The sequence below is a fragment of the Hemiscyllium ocellatum genome, chromosome 11 (assembly GCF_020745735.1).
Source record: "Hemiscyllium ocellatum isolate sHemOce1 chromosome 11, sHemOce1.pat.X.cur, whole genome shotgun sequence".
In the NCBI taxonomy this organism is placed as follows: domain Eukaryota; kingdom Metazoa; phylum Chordata; class Chondrichthyes; order Orectolobiformes; family Hemiscylliidae; genus Hemiscyllium; species Hemiscyllium ocellatum.
In genome coordinates, this window is record NC_083411.1 from 17,491,775 (window position 1) to 17,512,988 (window position 21,214).

Sequence of the window (21,214 nt, forward strand, 5' to 3'; positions counted from 1 at the left end):
TTGTGGTTGGAGGGTTCCTAGGAGGAAGAGCGCCTCATCTTCCTCCAACCATCGTGTTGTTATGTTCTGACACGCAGGTCCTTGGTGGAGTGGGAGAGAGAGTTAAAGTGTTGAGCCACGGGGTGGTTGGGTTGGTTGGTTCGGGCATCCCAGAGGTGTTCCCCGAAGCGTTCCGCAAGTAGGCAGCTCGTCTCCCCAATATAGAGGAGGCCACATCGGGTGCAGCGGATGCAATAGATGATGTGTGTGGTGGTGCAGGTGAATTTGTGGCGGATATGGAAGGATCCCTTGGGGCCTTGGAGAGAGGTAAGGGAGGAGGTGTGGGCGCAAGTTTTGCATTTCCTGCGGTTGCAGGGGAAGGTGCCGGGAGTGGAGGTTGGGTTGGTGGGAGGTGTGGACCTGACGAGGGAGTCACTGAGGGAGTGGTCTTTGCGGAACGCTGATAGGGGAGGGGAGGGAAATATATCCCTGGTGGTGGGGTCCGTTTGGAGGTGGTGGAAATGACGGCGGATGATACGCTGTATACGGAGGTTGGTGGGGTGGTAGGTGAGAACCAGTGGGGTTCTGTCTTGGTGGCGGTTGGGGGGGGCAGGGCTCAAGGGCGGAGGAGCGGGAAGTGGAGGAGATGCGGTGGAGGGCATCCAATCACGTCTGGGGGGAATCTGCGGTCTTTGAAGAAGGAGGCCATCTGGGTTGTTCGGTATTGGAACTGATCCTCCTGGGAGCAGATGCGGCAGAGACGAAGGAATTGGGAATATGGGATGGCGTTTTTACAGGGGGCAGGGTGGGAGGAGGTGTAGTCCAGGTAGCTGTGGGAGTCAGTTGGTTTATAGTAGATGTCTGTGTTGATTCAGTCGCCCGAGATAGAAATGGAAAGGTCTAGGAAGGGGAGGGAGGAGTCTGAGACAGTCCAGGTGAATTTGAAGTCGGGATGGAAGGTGTTGGTAAAGTTGATGAACTGTTCAACCTCCTCGTGGGAGCACGAGGCAGCGCCGATACAGTCATCGATGTAGCGGAGGAAAAGGTGGGGGGTGGTGCCGGTGTAGTCGCGGAAGATGGACTGTTCCACATAGCCTACGAAGAGACAGGCATAGCTGGGGCCCATGCGGGTGCCCATGGCAACTCCTTTAGTTTGGAGGAAGTGGGAGGATTGGAAAGAGAAGTTGTTCAGGGTGAGGACCAGTTCAGTCAGTCGAAGGAGGGTGTCAGTGGAAGGGTACTGGTTGGTGCGGCGGGAAAGGAAGAAGCGGAGAGCTTTGAGTCCTTCGTGATGGGGGATGGAGGTGTACAGGGACTGGATGTCCATCGTGAAGATAAGGCGTTCGGGACCGGGGAAGCGAAAATCCTGGAGGAGGTGGAGGGCATGGGTGGTGTCCCGAACGTAGGTGGGGAGTTCTTGGACTAAGGGGGACAGAACCGTGTCGAGGTACGCGGAGATGAGTTCGGTGGGGCAAGAGCAGGCTGAGACAATGGGTCGGCCGGGGCAGTCAGGTTTGTGGATTTTGGGTAGGAGGTAGAAACGGGCGGTGCGGGGTTCTAACTAGATACTTGGAAAATTCATTCGCTGAGAAGTGGCAGCATGATTATGAGGAAGAGAAATCTTATTTAAGCAATTCACCTGGGACTCTTTGAAGCAGTAACAAGCACTATGGATAAAGATGTACAGAAAAGCTTTTGAACATAGGATCTTGTGGTTTAGGAGGTAACATACTACCAAGGATGGAAGGTGGACTGACTGACAAAACCGAGAGGATGCATAAATGTGTCTTTTACAGATTGGCAGGATGCGACAAGTGGCGTCTGGTCTGAGCCCTCAATTTTTTTTACAATTATAATTAATTACTGAGAATCAAAAACATAGTAGCTAGATTTTCAGACAACACAGACACAGATCACAAAGCATATTTTGAAGAGAAAATAACAAGGATGCTGACTGATGTAGATTGTTTAGTTGAGAGGGAAAAACAAAAAATTGGCAAATGGAATAGGGTGTGGAAAAATGCAAAGTTGTTCCCTTTGGCCGGGACAAGAAGAATAAAGGAGCATTCCTTGAATGGAGAATTCCAAATACAGACAGATCCAGGTGCTCCAGTGTATGAATTACAAAAGAATATCATGCAGGTACAGCAAGTGATTAAGAGGCTGGCTTTGCTACCTTTTATTATGAGAGGAACTGAACATAAAGGAGAGGTTATGTCTCAGTTATACAGGACATTAGAAAGACCACAAATCAAGTACTGTTTCCATCTCCTTAAGGATGGAAATATATTGGAGGTGGTTCAGAGACACTAGAAATAAATGAATTGTCTTCAGAGGAAACATTGGACTGGGCATGTTTTCACTCGAGCTCAGAAGACCAAGGGTGATGCGATTAGAGTTTATACGATCCTAAATGACCCAGACAAGGTGGACTGAAAAGGAGGTTTCCTGTTGTGGAAGAGTCCAGAACCAGGAGAAGTGTGAGACTGTTTTAAAATTTGGGGATTGCCATTTTAGGGCACAGATGAAGGTAGTTTTTTCTCTTTCAGAGGTTTATTCTAATTTGGAGCTCGGTCTTTCAGACAGCAGTGGAGATGAGGTTATCAAATGTTTTTAAGGCAGCAGTATATTGATTCCCTCACTTAACAAGAATTTGGAAATGTGGAGCTTGGAACATAAACAGGTTGGCCACGATCTTATTGAATGGGGTGGAGTAGGCTTGAAGAGCCAAAATGGCCTACCTGATCCTCTTAACTTTTATGTTTGAGTGTTCCAATCACCCCTTAACCATCTAAGCTCCAGGAAGTATAAAAATATTTGTTTAGTCTTTTCATGTAACTGAACCATTGGAGTCAGGTATCATTCTAGTAAAACTATGACGTACACTCGCCAATATTAATCCAGCCTTCCTCAGGCTCAGAGACCAAAACTGCTCACAGTGCTCCAAGTGTGATCTAAGCTGGCCACTTTCGATTAACAGAAACTATCTATTCAATTCTGTTACCATTTTCTGATTATTTCCTGCACTTGCTGTTGACATTTTAATGATCTACATACCTGGACACCAAATCCCTTCACAGTTTCTATTGTGAGACAAAAATCAAATAATCTGCTGGCGCTTGCAAGATTGAACAAGCAAAACACATTAAGAAATTACCTGGCATCATGTATGCTGAAATCAAACTAACACAGTTTCACCCAATCAATACTTAATTGCACTTTTACGCTTCCATCAACATACATTAAAGCCTGTGCCATCAGCAACTTTGGTTATGTGACTTTCTACTCCTTCCAAGTTGTTAATAAGTGAATTAGCAGAAGCAAAATTATGTTGCAAATATTATTTTGCAGGATCAGTTTTAATGGATTTGAAAAGGTTTAACTGGCACCTATCCACAGTGCTAACGCATCAAGCCATTAATTATAACATCAATCAGCACTAAAGAATATTATGCTTCACTCCGATAAAACATCCGCAAAAGATTATTCCCAAAGTTGACAGTGATGTAATCATACAGTGGCAGTTCATATAACCACTTAATTTCACTTAGCAAAAGGTGCAAATTCAGTAATGTCACAGACAACAAGTAATACATGAAAACCTCTCCGTCAAGAGAGGCATCATCAGTGCTATATTACTCAATCCTTTAGCAAAGAAAGAACTTGCATTTGTATAGCACCTTAAATACATTGGTACAATTCCTAAGAAGGGGCAGCACTGTGGCAGACACTGCTGCCTCACAGTAATAGGGACCTGGGTTCAATTCTAGCCTCAGATGACAGTGTGTGGAGTTTGAACATTCTCCTTGTGTCTGCACGCATTTCCTCCAGTGCTCCAGTTTCCTCCCACAATCCAAAGTTGTGCAGGTTAGGTGGCTTGGCCATAGCAAATTGCCCACAGTATCTAGGGATGCACAGGCTAATGGAAAATGCAGGGTTACAGGTTTCAGTTAGGGGATAAGTCTGGATGAGATGCTATTCGGATGGTCGGTGGGCCATCTGTTTGACTCGGGCCGAACGGCCTGCTTCCACGCTGTAGGGATCTTATGATTCACAATTCCTTCTAAAAAGGTAATCCCTATTGTAATGAGTGGATTGGAGCAGCCAACCTAAACACAAGGTCCCACAATCAGCAAAGAAATAAGCGACAGCATGTTTTCAGTGATGGCAATTTATGGATGATACTGAGGGACAGATAAATCCTCTTCTTCAAACACTGCCTGAGCATCCTCTGAGGAGGCAGGGAACAACTCAGTTAATAACTACTAAGATCACCACAAGAGTCAGCTGAAAAATCACATGCTGAAATCTTGTATGAGAGTCTGATCTCTCAACCTGCTAGATCACATGCAAGAATGCCACCCAGTAATTCAGTCAGTCCATGTAGTAATTATGTCAGCGTTTAAATGCATCTGACAAATTAGATCAAGTGTTACGTCCATTTCAGCAAGTTATGTAAACAGAGAAGCTATTCACAGGAAAGCTGCTTCCTAAAAAGTAATTATGGTCTCTTCTCAACACAATATTTTTTCAATCTAAAAATAACAAAAAACATAAAATTCCAACTTAAAAAAATGATGTGAGTTATCCACTACATGTACTAATCCAACACAGAGAGAAAACAGCAAGCAGTAATTAGATTTAACCAACATTGGAATTGCCTAACAGAACAATTACCGAAACTCACCAGTTTAATTATTTTCAGAATGATTGGAATTATAAAGACCTATAACATACCAAAGGGGAAAAAATGTATTGCAATTTAAACTCCCTACAGGGCAAGGGCTTAATTAAAGATGGTTGTGAAATATAAAACAGAGATTTATTACTACAAGGGCCTGTGTTTCAATCAATTAGACAGGAATTCCCCTCACCAGGGCCTGAGGGGCAAACAGAATTGAATCTTGCTCGAGATACCGTTCCAGGACACAATTGTTAACATTTCTATTCTTACTATAGTCACTATCAAGACTAATAATAAAGGCAAGAACATTGCAAATATACAATACCATTGGTTGGGAACAGAAATATTCAGACTCTTCAGTGTTACACCAATCAATTAAGAGTCAAGCTGACCTTTGCAGGGATAAGGAATTACTTCATAGTGTTTATAGTTGTGGCAATGAATAGTGTACGCTTTAATACATCTGATCTTTTGGTCTATATACCCTGGAAAATGCTCAATACTGGTCCAAAATTAAAAAGGCCAATGACTGCCATTTAAAAACTTATTTCATCCCAAAGAGCGCAGATTTCATTTGAGATAGAGTCAGAGTCAGGCAGCAAGCCTTGGGGAGATGTCATGTTGGAACCCCAGTAGTTAAGTACTCACCCACACACAGAATGTTGAAGCAGAAGCCTTGACACACTGACTTGTTGACTAACTGGTCTGGCATACTGTCAAAGCCAACGTGCCCAGACAGTGAAAGGTTGCGGGCACCTTCGGACTGAAAAACAGGAAAAGAAAACAAATTAGGAGGGCAGGGAGAAATCAGACCAAGCTGAAAACTGTCCTCATTATCTTTAGAGGTTCATTATTAATTATTTACCAACATGGTACTTCAAAAAGTAAAAGCGAAGATACACTATCACAAGGATAAGTATAGGGCCATTTGTTTATTAATTGTGTAATCAACAGTTAGACAGAACTTGTGTGACTTGGCTCCTGAAGCCAGCTTGTCTGCAAGCCAGCCAATCAGAATGCTGAAGGTATGTAGCATCACAGACTTTGGGGCAGGTGATTAATATATTGAGACATCTTCTCAAATTGACAGACAGCAATGAAATTGTTTTCAAAATCTACGTGGCAACAAGAATTATGGTAAAACACATTGTTGTATATTTGACCACTTAACAACCAACACCCGGCAGCCACTCAATGAGATACTCCATTTAAAACAAGATCTTCAAACACATTCTGAGACAAGATCAATTCCACTCTCCTCTCTGCTCCCCTCACCCATCATAATTCACCATAAAATCTGACAAATATCTGCACCACCTAACAATAGGATACCTTTAACAAATGGGCAAGTCTAACTGAAAATCAGTTGCTTTCACAGCCTGCTGACCAGGTCCCTTCAGGGCACAGTGAAGAAAAAAAATGAACGACTACGGTTTAAAGATACGATGATTTAAATCCAGCAAATTCTGTTGTTATGGTTACTCAGCTAGCAGCTCAGGTAGGAATCTATCTGCTGTAGCATCACAGTTAGAATCATAATTTGTTACATCACAACAGGAAGTTAGAATGGGCTTCAAGAATGAAACCGATGTGCTAGCTTCTCAGGTTAATATTGATATGTGCCAACTACATTCTGATCACATATCATACAGAGAGAAAAGTTGATTGAACATCAATCAACATTTGCTGTCACCCACAGGCATCTAGACATATATCAGTATTCACCAACTGAATAAATACTTGAACCATTGCCCAGATGCAATAAAACTTTGTGGATCATTTTGTCAGACAGTTTGATTTCCATTCTTCAAATACATTATCTGCTTCCTTTTCTCTCTCATTTCCAATCATACATATAAGATATGTATTCTTGCTTGATCAGGTATCGATTATGACTGGAAGCCACTCCTTACTGAAAATAAAAGCAAAGAAAGGCAGCCAAAATCAAAACCAAAGTTAAGCTTAATCAAAAACGTATCCTGTGCAAGACTGCTCTCCCAAAACCCCTCCTCCCTGTGAGAAAGGATCTTCTTCAGACATCCACAGCAGTCCATGTAAGATATCAAGTTCAGTTTTCAATCCATCCATGAAAACCTTAAATACTTCCTTTTGCAAGTGTGTGAGAATATGAAATCATTCCACCATCCAGCAATTGTAATGCAGAAATACCCAATATAGACCAACATTATTACTGCATATCTGTCCAATTCCAGTCACCATACTCCTAAACTTTTAACTACAGGCAAAGAAAATTTAATCTACTTTTTCATTTAAAACCATCAGATCCACTACATATTCATTGTTAGTGGCACCTGGCCATGAAATGCCACATAAGTGCTTTATATTCTCTTATTAAACTGTACTGTGACCATTGGTTGAAGATGACTTAACATCAAATCATGCCAAACTAGTAATTAATTAGCTGACCAGCTGTATTACCTTGCAATCCACTGCAATTAAATCCACTACTTAAACCTCCAATAGGAGGAAAATAGAGTTCTTGTGGCACCTTGACAGTGTCCTTAGGTCTGATCCAGAAGGTCCAGGGTCAAGCACACCTGCCCCAAAGGTATCATAACATGTCCAAACAGTGATTTAACATTTATCAAACACTTTAACCCCTGCAAAGAAACTGCAGAATCACATGCATTGACAAGGAAACGCAAACCAACATATTTCATTGGATTCAAAACTTTTCAATGGATGTTTGAAGAACCTGCCAAATTCGTCAGTTGTGTACACCGCAGATCAATGATGTTTCTGTCTCTAGTCTAGTTACTGGGCCTACTGGCAAAGTAGTGGAGCAATGACTATGGTTTAATATCATGCTACAATAAATATAATTTATTCAAGAAAAAAAGGAACAAATCTCAAAATCAAATTGGAGATCCATCAGTCTTATATTGGTAAAATTATGAAATTGATAATCAGGCTACCCATATAAAAATAATGGCCAAGAGGAAGAGTATATTATGCATTACAATACAAAACAGTCGGTATGTATCTGATAACTAACAGTCAGTATGGCTTTGGAGGAAAAGACACATCTTGCCTAACCAAATTCATGGATCTTTTGTTTTCAGGAAATGCATTGGTGAATGGTGAAAACATGGGATGACCAAAAAAAACCTGATAAAATTTCATCACAGCATGTCAACAAAACTGAAAGCAGTGTTTGTTAGAGAGAAAAAAAATCCCAAATGAAAAGAGAAAAATACCGAGTGGCACTTTGTTCAGTTTTAGGTCTTTTTTTTAAGTTGCTCCTCATCTGAGCAGTTCATTCGGAATCCCAAAATGATGTGGTCAAATCTGCAAATAAGTGCAAGGAGGTAGCCAGAGTGCTACAACAAAACGGACTTCTAAAAGAAAAATCAGGAGGCAGATAAATGAATGGCAATGGAATTCAACATAAGTAATTGTAGCACACATTGTAGGGATGGATAAGTATTATATGCATTGCACAGAAATAATTGAAGACGAAAGGAAAGGAATCTTGGTGGCAATAGATCAGGCAATTCAAACCTGATGAAGGGCTTTTGCCCGAAACATCGATTTTCCTGCTCCTCGAATGCTGCCTGACCTGCTGTGTTTTTCCAGCACCACTCTAGTCTAGACCCAGGCAATTCAAACGTCAAATCACCGTGGAAAAGCGACAAACAAAACAAATAGAAAATACTAAGTTAGACTGATTGATCAGTCAATGGGAATAAGGAAGACACCAAACTAAGGAAAATGTAGTGAGACCAGTTGTTCAGCTTTGAATGAGAGCTGATTGAATGGAGGCCTGATGTCAGCATGTAGTGCACTAATTTAAGTCAAGTACACTGGAACAAGGTACTAATGGAAAGAAAATTCAGGACAGAAATGACAGAAAACAATCAGAGAGCTACCAACATTTGTGATAATCTGATACAGTTGGGGAGACAACCCAGTTTCAAATTTGATTAATGGATGAATACGAAATGCTACTTACCAAGTTCTAAAAAAAGAGGAAATAAGATAAGCTCAATTACCTGGTTCTAGATCAACCCTATATAGAAAAATTCTTGGATTTACTTAACACCTAATGGCATCTCTCAAACTTCTGAGTGTGTACTGACAACAAAGTGACAAACCTTTCACTGGAGTAGTTCCTCCACAAACACTTCAACCCCAGGGCATCAATGTAGACTTCACCAGTTTCCTCATTTTCCCTTTCCCCACCTCACCCCAGTTCCAAACTTCCAGCTCAGCACTGTCCCCATGACTTGTCCTATCTGCCTATCTTCTTTCCACCTATCCACTCCACCTTCCTCTCTGACCTATCACCTTCATCCCCACCCCCATTCACCCACTGTACTCTTTGCTACCCTCCCCCCACCCTCCTCTCTGACCTATCTCCTCCAACCCAACCCTCATTCACCTATCGTACTCTATGCTTTCTCTCCACCCACACCCTCCTCTCATTTATCTCTCCACCCTGCAGGCACTCTGCCTCTATTCCTGATGAAGGACTTTTGCCCAAAACGTCAAATTTTCCTGCTCCTCGGATGCTGCCTGAACTGCTGTGCTTTACCAGCACCACTCTAACCCAGAACCTAGTTCCTCCACAAATAATACTAAGATGAACAACCAGTGAATCTGTTTTTGATGGCCTTGGTTGAGGAATAACTATTGGAATGGAAATCTGACAGATAATTTGTTCTTCTTCAATTGCTACCACAGGACCTTTAACATTCAACTGAACCGTGAAATAAAGTTAACAGAAGGCTAGCGCTTCTGTCAATATAATAGATGTTCAGTAGTGTCAATCTAGATTATGTAATCAAGATCTAGGGTTATATATGACAACCATTAGTTACGGGGGTCCCCTTTTCCAGTTGCCCTACTGAACATTGTTTAGTTTTAATGTCATGTTGCGTAAAGTCACCATCTTCATTTTAACAATTTTGCGTTAAACTTCATCACCATCCTCATTACATGTATGGTTGCATGTGTTACCATGTATGTGCTGTCCTTAGTACACTGTGGGATGTCACCTGAACTCATTGTGCATCGGAAACATCACTATAATATTCAACCTGGCAATGACATTCGGAGAAAGAAATTTTTGAGCTTTTAAAAAAAAACTTGGCGTCAACATTCTAAGGAAAGCACAACAGGTTTTTTGTTCCCCTCCATCCACCCCTCCCTACACCCCAAGGAAGAATACATCGATTTCAAATTTGTCAAGTATTCCTTTCCTGGGTTAGAGGCAAAAGTAATTGAAGTATATGAAGTTTATGACACAGACAGAGAATTAGCTCATGGGCAGGAAACAGCAAGTCTTCTTCGGGTTGGCAACTAGTGGGGTTCGACAGAGATCACTGCGGGGACCACGACTGGGTACAATACATATTAATGACTTGGAGAAAGGAAGTGAATGAACTGTAGACAAATTTGCAGACAACACTAAAAAGTGCTTGGTAACAGAAATACAGCAACTTACGGAGAGATTTTGATAGGTTAGGTAAGTGAGCAAAACGTTGGCAAATGGAATAAATTGTGGAAAAATGCAAAGTTATTCATTATAGAAGCAGAATAGAAGAAATGAATATTATTTAAATTGAGAACAACTGCAGAAAGCTGCAATCACAAAGGAACTTGGAGGTACTTTTGCATGAAACCTAGAAAGCTAGCATACAGGTAATCAGGAAAGCTAATGGAATGTTGACCCTATCTCAAGGAGTTGGAGTATAAGGTAGGGAAGCCTTATTGCAACTGTACAAAGGTGCTGATGAAACCGCTTCTGGAGTACTGCGAATAGTTTTTGTCCCATTATTTAAGAAAAGATTCCGAAAACATTCACTTGGATGATCCCTGGGACAAAGGAATTGGCTTTGAGCAAAGGGTACTCTTCACTGTAGTTAAGAAGATTGAGAGGTGATCTCAATAATTATATTGGATTCTTTAGGGACTTGACAGGGTCAATGTTGAGAGGATGTCTCCCTTCATGGGAGAGTTTAAGATCAAAGAGCACAGTCTTAGAATAAAGGGGCACAAATTTAAAACTGAAAGGAGGAATTTCTCCCCTCAGAGGGTTGAGTGTCTCTGAAATGCCTTCCCACAGCGCAATGTAGGGCAGAGTCCTTGTGTATATTTAAGGCTGAGATCGATAGACTCAGCATCAGTAAGGGAATCAAGGCTAATGGGGAAACAGCAAGAAAGTGGACATGAGGAATGTTGGAGCTGAAAAATGTGTTGCTGGAAAAGCACAGCAGGTGCTTTTCATTCCTGAAGAAGGGCTTATTCCCGAAACGTCGATTCTCCTGCTCCTTTGATGCTGCCTGACCTGCTGCGCTTTTCCAGCAACACATTTTTCAGCTCTAATCTCCAGCATCTGCAGTCCTCACTTTCTGCATGAGGAATGTTGGATCAGACATGCGCCTACTGAATGGCTCGAGGAGCCAAACAGCCTACTCCTTTTCTTATTTCTTATAGTTTTATGATCTTATGAGTTTGCTGCTGTACATGGGTGCAGTAAAATTGCTTTTCCTTGTCTTTGGGCTTAGTTAGGTGCAAATTCCAGGGGACAGCCTTCAGTAGGAAGATTCCTACAACTGTATAGCAGTTAGTCATAGAGAGTCATAGAGATGTATAGCACAGAAACAGACCCTTCGGTCCAACTCGTCCATGCTGATCAGATATCCCAACCCAATCTAGTCCCACTTATGGCACCCGGCTCATATCCCTCCAAATCTTTCCTATTCATACACCCATCCAGATGCCTTTTAAATGTTGCGATTGTACTGGCCACTCGTTCCATACACGTAACACTCTCTACATGAAAAAGTTGCCCCTTAGGTCTCTTTTATATCTTTCCCCTCTCACCCTAAACCTATGCCCTCCCCAACCCCAGGGAAAAGACTTTGTCTATTTATCCTATTCCTGACTCTAATGATTTTATAAGGTCACCCCTCAGCCTCCGACGCTCCAGGAAAACAGCCTCAGTGTATTCAACCTCTCCCTATAGCTCAAATCCTGCCACACTGGCAACATCCTTGTAAATCTTTTTTGAACCTTTACAAGTTTCACAACGTCCTTCCGATAGGAAGGGGACTAGAATCACATGCAATTTTCCAAAAGTGGCCTAACCAATGTCCTATCCAGTGATTTGTTTTATTTTGCAAGTTACTTCAGCTCGCGATGCACAGTGCTACATATTTCAACTTGCACATTGGTCCTATGGGCTAGAAGTGTCAACAGGTATCTAACTCCAGTTTTACCAATGATTTCTAATGGGAACCCATGATTCACTTAAAGTTGTTGCACTCAACCACAATTTTCAACTTCAAGTGATGATTTAGAATATTTAACTTTATTAACTTAACATTTTGCAACTGTTTGGCATTTACATTAGATGAAGTGATTTGGCACAGCAGAAATGTCTGGGGCGGCACGGTGGCACAGTGGTTAGCACTGCTGCCTCACAGCACCAGAGATCCGGGTTCAATTCCCGCCTCAGGCGACTGACTGTGTGGAGTTTGCACGTTCTCCCTGTGTCTGCGTGGGTTTCCTCCGGGTGCTCCGGTTTCCTCCCACATTCCAAAGATGTGCGGGTCAGGTGAATTGGCCATGCTAAATTGTCCGTAGTGTTAGGCAGGGGGTAAATGTAGGGGTATGGGTGGGTTACGCTTCGGCGGGTCGGTGTGGACTTGCTGGGCCGAAGGGCCTGTTTCTACACTGTAAGTAATCTAAAAAAAATCTTCACAACTGGCTCAGACAGAAGAGTATCCCATAGGGGGACGTATATCTGCATTGTGAGCCGCTGCAGAACACAGCCTCATAGTCCATTCCAACTTTAAAAAAGGATGGAGGTGTTGCATGGTAAAATTGATCCAACCATTGAAAAACAAAAAATGATTACACAAGAACTTTTCACTAGTCTTGGTGTTAGGCTCGCACTGGAATGGAACATTCCATTGCACCTGAGAACTTCACTTCACAAATGTTTCACCTACAAGAGGAATTTAAAAATACTGCACAAGACTTTAAACAAAGTGGTCTCAAAGCAGAACTGAACAAGAGAAGTAAGCTAGACAGAAAGACAGTTTACAAGTGGTTTCCTGTTTCCTCTTTTCACTCCCTTCAGTTTCTGTTTTAAACAATTTTCGTCATTACAGATTGCTTCATTGTTTGAAAAACACTCAAAAAGAAAGAAAATAATTTCCACACAAAGCCCCTTAAACTGATTTGGGAATATATAGCACTGAAAATCTAGTGGTGGCGGCTTGGTTTCATCTCAGGTTGCTCCACGACTCTGCCGCAGCTTATATGGAGTAAAGATTGTAGCTGAAATTGAACAGTATTTAATTCAGATACCATTGCTCAGGTGTTTGCTGAAGAACGCGGCTCTTAAATACCCTTCGAAGCTCAAGGACATTCTTTCATTTGGCAGCTGTTTGGAAATGTAGTTCTCCTTTCAACTCTTATCAAAACAGACACGAAACAACTTGGCTTTCTTTTCAAAATGACTTTGCTAAGTTATGATGCATTGCCATTTCATTAATAATGTTCAGAACAATTATATGAACAAATTACATGCATGGCACTTTCAAAACAAACGAGAACAAGGTTTTCATTGGCTGAGTTTAGCTGCTATTATTGCCTTTCCCTTTAAGACTACTGCTCAAATATACTCTCAGGAATTGCTCCACAGAATCCATCAACACGTTTAACTACAGTTTGATGAAGGAACTTCGCTATTGTTTGTAAATTTCTAGCTTTGGCAGTTTAAAGTGTGAATTCTCTCAAAACGTTAGCATTCTGTTCAATTTATAAAGGCATCACTCTAAATTCTGCTAATTTTTACACTTTTTTTTCTCATTTAAATGCTCGCTGAGACAGGGGAAGCTCCCAATTCTGTTTCACGTTGCCAGCAAGTGATCCCAGGTCAAGCATAGCAAATCAAGACAGTCCAACCATATTTCATAGAAAGGACTTTTACAGCTGGCTTCCAGATTAGAAAGGCTAGTGTGTCCAATGCACACATCCAGTTTTCTACCGTGCATGTGGTTTTCCAATGACGAACAAAACATACTTTGTATTCTGCCTCAATTTGGCTTCTCAACAGGACTTTAGAAATCATGTGTTGAAACTGAGCACTGTCAAGGCTAAGACCTTTTACAGAGCAATGTTTGTTCAAATCATAAAATAAGACTAAACCTTTAGTCAATGCAAACTTACAACTTGATTCATATTTTTCAAGAATTTGGCAAAATGCAGGTATCACAGCCTGCTCTTTTCAAATATAGCATTTCTCAGCCAAGTATTTAAGTACTTTGTGCCTAAGAAGCCATCAGGAAATAGAGAAATTTGTATAACTCTGTACTTGTGCTAAAATACACAATCATTTGAGATGTTAATCTATTAATCACTGTATTGAGCAAATTCTTCATCTCAGTCCTAAGTGGTCTACACTTTATTTGGAGCCCATGTTCCACATAACCAGTGGAAACATTCTTCCCTTATCTACACTGTTGCATCTAAAGAATTTTGTAAGATTCAATTAGGCTACTTTTCACTCTTCTAAGCTCCAGAGAATGCAGGCCCAGTCTCTGCGATCTTTCCTCAAAAGACAACCCTACCATTCCACAATTTGGTCTGATGAATGTGTTTTGCAGGTGCTCTGGAGGGCATATCTTATGAAGAAAGGTTGAGGGAGCTAGGGCTTTTCTCATTGGAGCGGAGAAGGATGAGAGGTGACTTGACAGAGGCATACAAGATGTTGAGAAGCATAGATAGAATGGATAGCCAGAGACTTCATGATAGACATTTCCACCATGGGATAAGGGGATATAACTTTAAGGTAATTGGAGGAAGGTTTAGGGGAGATAACAGAGGTATGCTCTTTACACAGAAAACTCTTCTCAACTCCAGAGAATGCAGGCCCAGTCTCCTCAATCTTTAACCATAGGACAAATCTACCATTCCACAATTCAGTCTGGTGAATGTTCTTTGCAGTTGTTCTACAGCAAGTACTTTTTTTCCTTAGATAAGGAGGCCAAAACTGTACACAATACTCCAAACGCAGCTTCACCAAGTGCAAAACATCTAGAAAGCCATACTTACCTTTGTACTAAAATTCTCTCACTATAAAAGTGAACATATGATTTGCCTCCCTAATTGCTTGCTACACCTATACATTAACGTTCAATGGCTCATGAACAAGGACATAAATATTCTAAATTTGCTTTTCCTACCAAAGTGGATAACCTCATTTTTTCCATATTATATTCTTGCTCACTTACCCCTTTAAATCCCCTTGATGCCTTTTTTCACCCTCCTCATAACTCACATCTCACTTAGTTTTGTATTAGTAGCAAACTTGGAAATATTAAATGAGTCCTCCACCTCCACATCATTGATTTGGACTGCAAACAGGTTGATGCACTGATCCTTGCACTACCCCATTAGTCACAGCTTGCCGATCTGATGGTGACTTTTTTCCCCCTTATTCTGTGCGTAAGAACATGAACAGGATGGCAGTTGTAACGTGGGAGGGACTCTTCAGGAGCACAAATTGGGCCCCAATGATCTGTTTCTGTGTTGTAAATTTTACACAAGAAAACAGTCTGTGTCTGAAGGGTGTGGTTTAACCAACTTCCAGTGAGACAACACCAATGAGAATTATTAGCTTTGAATAGGAATGGTTCAAAGTGCATACCATGCCAAGCTATAACTACTATACATGTAGGAGAAAGTGAGGACTGCAAATGCTGGAGATCAGAGTCATGAGTGTGGTGCTGGAAAAGTGCAGCAGGTCAGGCAGCATCTGAGGAGCAGGAGGATCAATGTTTCAGGCTCACCCCAATAAGTCAATTCTCTTATTCCTTGGATGCTGCGTGACCTGCTGTGCTTATCCAGCACCATACTCTCTACGATACATATAGCCAAGTATAAATTGCAGTTCTATCATGATCCTAGGTTTTAAAGTGCATTGCTTTGGCTCCTGATTGTATAAGGAGAGACCATAGAGAGAGAGCAGAATGGGTGTAAAGGGTGGCTAGAAAGAGATGGGAGGGGTTGGTTTGGATTCAAAGTAGGAAGGAGAGGATGATATTAATGGGTTCAGAATAACTTCACCTATTCTGAAAGGGAGTGGGGGTGGGGGGGGGAGGGGGGGAGGGAGGAGTCTTAAATCAGAGATAAAAGGATAATTTAGTACTGCATACTTAAATACAGTAGACCAAACCTTCTTTAAAGTTGAAACAAAATCAGCTAGCCATTGAAGCTCACTCCGACTCATTCCTAATGCCACATTCAAATTAACTTTAAAGGTGGCCTGGTATACAAAACTGTATTGAGACCTTGGGATAAGGTAGCATACAATGAAAATTTATATGCATATAGACTTAGTGTAGTCAATGCAAAACAACAGACTCAGCCCAATCACAAAACTCCAAGCATCTTCATAAAAGTTACACATATGCCCACTGTTACCATACATTTGGCTAATGAATTGACTAAGTGCTAGATTTTCAAGAGGCAGTGGAATGGGATGTCTAATGATACTGCACGAGGGAAAGAAATGGTAATAAGTACTGTACACAGCAAAAACAACAAAACCGTTGAGTGAAACAATACACATAAGCAATTATTGTTAATTAAATGCAGGAAGGGAACTGAAAACAGGATACTTGGCAGTAAATGAATAGAACTTAGGCTTACTGTGATACTATGGAGTTAAAATACACAATTGCTTCTGCAAGATCCTTGCGGTAAAACAGAAAAATACACAGTACCAGATTTCAAAATGACATTTCTTAAACATATATTTCTGTTTTTAAATTCTCATTTTTGACATGATGAAGGGTTTATTAATTTAATGTTAAGTGCAAGTCATAAGCCTGACTTCAAACATCTGACAACTGCATTTTCCTCCTTGATGGAAGAAACCACTTATTCACTCTCAGCAGTCGTTAAGATTGTGGTATCAAATCTCCAAACACAGCCTTTTGATTTTTTTTGTCTACTCTAAAAGTACTTGGTAATTTTCCTGCTCTCACCGAAAGGTTTTGATTCCTTCTGGGATATCAGCTGTGATAACAGCAAATTCTAGTGCATTAGCCAAGTGGCAATCAAGTGGAGATGTTTACAAAATGGGCGTCAGCACAGTATTCAAATACCTAGAACATAACAACCAAATCTAACCTTGCTCTAATGCAATATCAACTGGTACATATTTCTAGCAGGAGTCACAATTTGGGAATGATATTGAATATTCATCCCATAACCTAAGGGACCAAATTGTTACCACTGTTCAGATTTCCCCACACAAAACAGACTCTGGTAACCAAACTCTGAAGTCTCTTGTATGGCTCAGCAACGTCAGCATTTCCAACGTTACCTTTATCCTTCCAAAGCCAACAATGCAACATCGGCATTTGGAAGTGCATCCATTTGAAAGGCAAATTCAAGGGCATTAATAATTTAATTATGTCACACTGGAAACCCATAGAAGTCATATGTCCTCAGTATTGTGAAATATTAAAATAAGTTAGGGGTGCTGATTACTTTAATATTATGCATGCAAATAATTAGTTTCCAAATGTACTTTCTCTGCCACTGGTGCCATTACAACCCTGCACTTCCTGTCATATAATGCCAGGCCACAGCAAAACTTTAAAGGAAAGGCGTTAGTGGCTATAATGGAAAACCTGGCAGCACCAAACGGAAAGGATAAACACCAATGATAAAATTAAAGTAATGCTTACAAGCTAATAGTTAAAAACAAAATAGCCAGGCATCTGTTGCGAGACTGCAACACATCCTTGGGACATCAGATGAAATTCAGTAACTGAAGTTGGGGGAACTGGCTGGAACAGTAGGTTTTGACATTCGTCTCCATTTTCTGCTGCCACTGAGTAAAACGAGCTTGTCAATTTCAACATTATCTGGTTGGTATAACACTACAAGATGACCTGTACCAGCATAGCATATTGATGTCCTACTCAGAATGACCACAGAGAATGAAACAATGCTAGTGGAATTGACGCCTTCAGTAGCGAGAGGTGCTCTTCATTGAATCATAGACTTCCTACAGTGTGGAAGCAGGCCATTTGGCCCATTGAGTCCACACTGACCCTCCGAACAGCATCCCATCCTGATTCATCCCTTACCCCAATTCCTGTAACCCTGTGTTTCCCATAGATAACCCTCCTAGCCTGTATATCCATGGACACTGTGGGACATTTAGCATGACCAACCCACCTAATGTGCACATCTTTGGATTGTGGGAGGAAAGCAGAGCATCCAGAGGAAACCCATGCAGACACAGGAGAACACCTGTGTGGGTTTGCACTGTCACCTGAAAGGTGGAATTGAACCCAGTGAGGTGACAGTGCTAACCATGCTCTTCTGGAATTCAGACTGAAGCGAGACAGGACAATGAAAGCTTATTTTTGCTTTGTTAGGCTGTGTTACTTCTGCCTTAACTTGATGCTGGTGCCTGTCAAGTCAGAAATGTTAGACTACACATCACTGGGTGGATGTCTGCAGCTCAACACCCATTCAGGACAGTAGTTCACTTCATGAATGCCCCTGGGCTCAATATCATCCCCCCCCCCCCCCCCCGTTACTGATGCATCATCTACAAGAGCAATTTACAGCAATTCCCCAATGCACCAACACCTCATTCCCCAAATCTCCAAAGGGCAGTAAAACAACACTTTGGAAACACTGTCATCTCCAATTCACACAATATGACTTGGAAATGTAACGTGTGCTCCTAACTATAGCTGGAATGATATCTGAAACTTGCTATCTGACATCATGAGAGTGCCATTCTTAGTAAAAGGGAAGACCTACCACCAACATCTGTGGGCTTATAAGTGCAACTTTTACAAACATCACATCTGACTAACAAACTTATAAACAAAAATACGTAATGAATTAAATTTTCAACATTAACATCTTTCACCTTGATAAACTCTAAAATGATCCTCAACCTTTAAAGTTTTAGTGAAATGTTTAGGTTTATTGCATAACACTCCCCCTCATCCCCCACCACCATTTACTCAGCCCTGACACCCCCTCCCCCAACATCTTGCAAAAAAGATAGCAGATGGCTTTAGTAATATGCTAAAAGACGTTACATGTAAAAGAGTTCAATGCGCCAGCTGTCTACTAACGCTGGGGATCTTTTACCACATAATATGCCAAATGCGCATTAAATGAAAAACACTGGCTTAAACTTTCAGTTATCCACAAGCAGAAAAGTTGATGGCAAAGAGGTTCATGACTGAAATCCGTTACAGAATGACTGAATTAGAAAGCAGAGCCGTGCACAAACATTAATAAATACATTTGTTGCTATTACGTGATTCACAGCTAATTTTAAGGCCATCGGGACTTTTTAAGCACATGATTTGGGATTTATATTGTCTTTAACAGAATAAAATGCCCCAAGGTGCTTCACAGGAACAAAATCTACACAACATAAAGAGATATTAAGGAACATAACCAAAAGCTTGATTAAAATGGTACATTTTAAGCAATAGTTCAAGTTTGGAAACAGACACACTAGGAGGAAATTCCAGAGCATGTGGTACATGTAACAAAGGACATGGTCACCAAGACTGGAGTAATTAAAACTGGGATAAAAATTAAAAGAACTGCAGATGCTGTGAATCAGAGACAAAAATAGATATTGTTGGAAAAGCTGAGCAGGTCTGGGAGCACCCGTGGAGGGAAATCAGAGTTAACATTTCGAGTGGAGTGACCCTTCCTCAAAAGTAGAATGTGGATGGCAGGCCAAGAGTGAATAACGTTACAACTCCTATTGGGAGGCTAAATCATTCTCCCAGAACATGCTGTGGAGTAACAGCATAAGTCACTCCAGTTCAATTTGCATGATTCTGTTACATCATATTTTGACAACATTGTTGGCTATTTAATTGAAAACAAAAAAGGAGATTTTAATATTATAGTTAGCCTTCTGATCTAACAATTCAGAACTGAACATGCTTTAAACTACAATTGCAATGCCTCAACATCTTTGTACAAATTATTTCTCAGTCAGAGTCATACAGCACGGAAATGGACCCTTGACTTCAACTCGTCCACGCCAACAGACATCCCAATCTGACCTAGTCGCACTTGCCAGCGTTTGGCCCATATCCTCTCAACCCTTCCTATTCACATACCCATCCAGATGCCTTTTAAATGCTGTAATTGTACCCGCCTCCACCACTTCCTCTGGCAGCTCATTCCATTCACTCACCATTCTCTGCGTGAAAAAGTTACCACTCAGGTCTTTTAAGTCTTTTTCCTCTCACCTTCCACCTATGCCCTCTAGCTCTGGACTCCCCTTTTCCCCCACCCCCCACCTCGGGGAAACACATTGGCTATTCACCGTATCCATGTTCCTCATGGTTTTATAAACTCTATAAGGTCATCCTTTTCGTCTTGAAGCATGCATTTTATCTAATCTATAACGCATTCTTAACTGTCTTGTTAGATCTCATTTATTTAGTATTATGCATGCGCAGTGTGCAAAACCGTATTTTAATTAACAAATAATGTACTAAGCCTGGTTGTGAAGTGATACAATATAGGGCTCAGATTGCGTCCCTTTAACGTTTAGGTAAAATATATCAACTATCGGAACCGTTAGGTTACGTGAACTGCATGCTGTCCCATTCTGGCTCCAGGCGTGTAATGGTTACCCTCAACTGTTCACAAACGGGTTGTTATTTGACCGTTTAAACCGTATTTTTTTTACAAAATACAAAGCTGAAGTAGAAAGTGCAGGTGGCCCATTTAAAAAGCAGCCAGTGGGAAAGGTTTCCCTCCTACAACGGGTCTAAGCTACCTGTGCTGAAAATGGCGGGAGGGAGGCAACTGGGAAATCCTGTCTGTCTTCCCCCTCATCGCCTTCTCAGATTTTGGAACTATTAAGTTAGATGCAATTTTATTTTAAGATCATGAAGCCAACGCCCAACTTATTTTCCCCTTTCTATCTCTCCATCCACCCACCCACCCCCACTTTCCTCAGTGAACAATAGCTGACCAGCAGCCTGGGGGCGAAATGAAGATACAGAATGCAACCTCGCTGTGCAAACGGCCGAGAAAAAAAAATAGCTAATGCTTTTAGCAATAAAAACGTGTGACTGAGATTTAAGGTGAAGGGTGCGAGGCTATTCACTCACCATCTGCCGAGCTACTTCAGCCGCCGCCATTGTCGATCCGCTGGTGACAAGAAGCTCGCGGACCCCAGCCACAGGCACTGGATACATGTTGGCCTCTACCACTGCGCTCAAAGGGGGGGGTTAAGGACAGCTACATTCCGTCTCTCTCCACCTCACACATGGTTCCTTTGCTTGATCACTCAGTATCGATTTGTACAAAACCTTAAAATCTCGATTCCTGTTTTTAGCCATCGGCTGCGTTCCCACGTATCAGAATTTTATCAACTTGTCGATTGTATCCCCTCTTTCCAGAATGATAGCATCCTCCGTTAGACACATTGTTGCAAGAATAGCGGAAGCGTGAAGTATCTTTTTTTTGCTCGGATTTGACGAAATGTTATTT

The 21,214-nt window shown here is 41.4% G+C and overlaps 1 protein-coding gene across 5 annotated transcripts in view; it reads right to left on the minus strand.

Moving 5' to 3' along the window:
• The window catches only part of septin6 (septin 6), an 84,797-nt gene extending 63,858 nt beyond the window's left edge, over positions 1-20,939 (minus strand). For all 5 annotated transcript variants that reach the window (XM_060832436.1, XM_060832433.1, XM_060832434.1 and 2 more), the window contains exons 1-2: positions 20,833-20,939; positions 5,312-5,426 (exon numbers count right to left, since the gene is read on the minus strand). In XM_060832436.1, coding sequence (XP_060688419.1) covers positions 5,312-5,426; positions 20,833-20,919 — 202 coding nt within the window. In that variant the 5' untranslated portion in view covers positions 20,920-20,939. The remainder of the gene's footprint in view (positions 1-5,311; positions 5,427-20,832) is intronic.
• Positions 20,940-21,214: the final 275 nt, after the last annotated feature.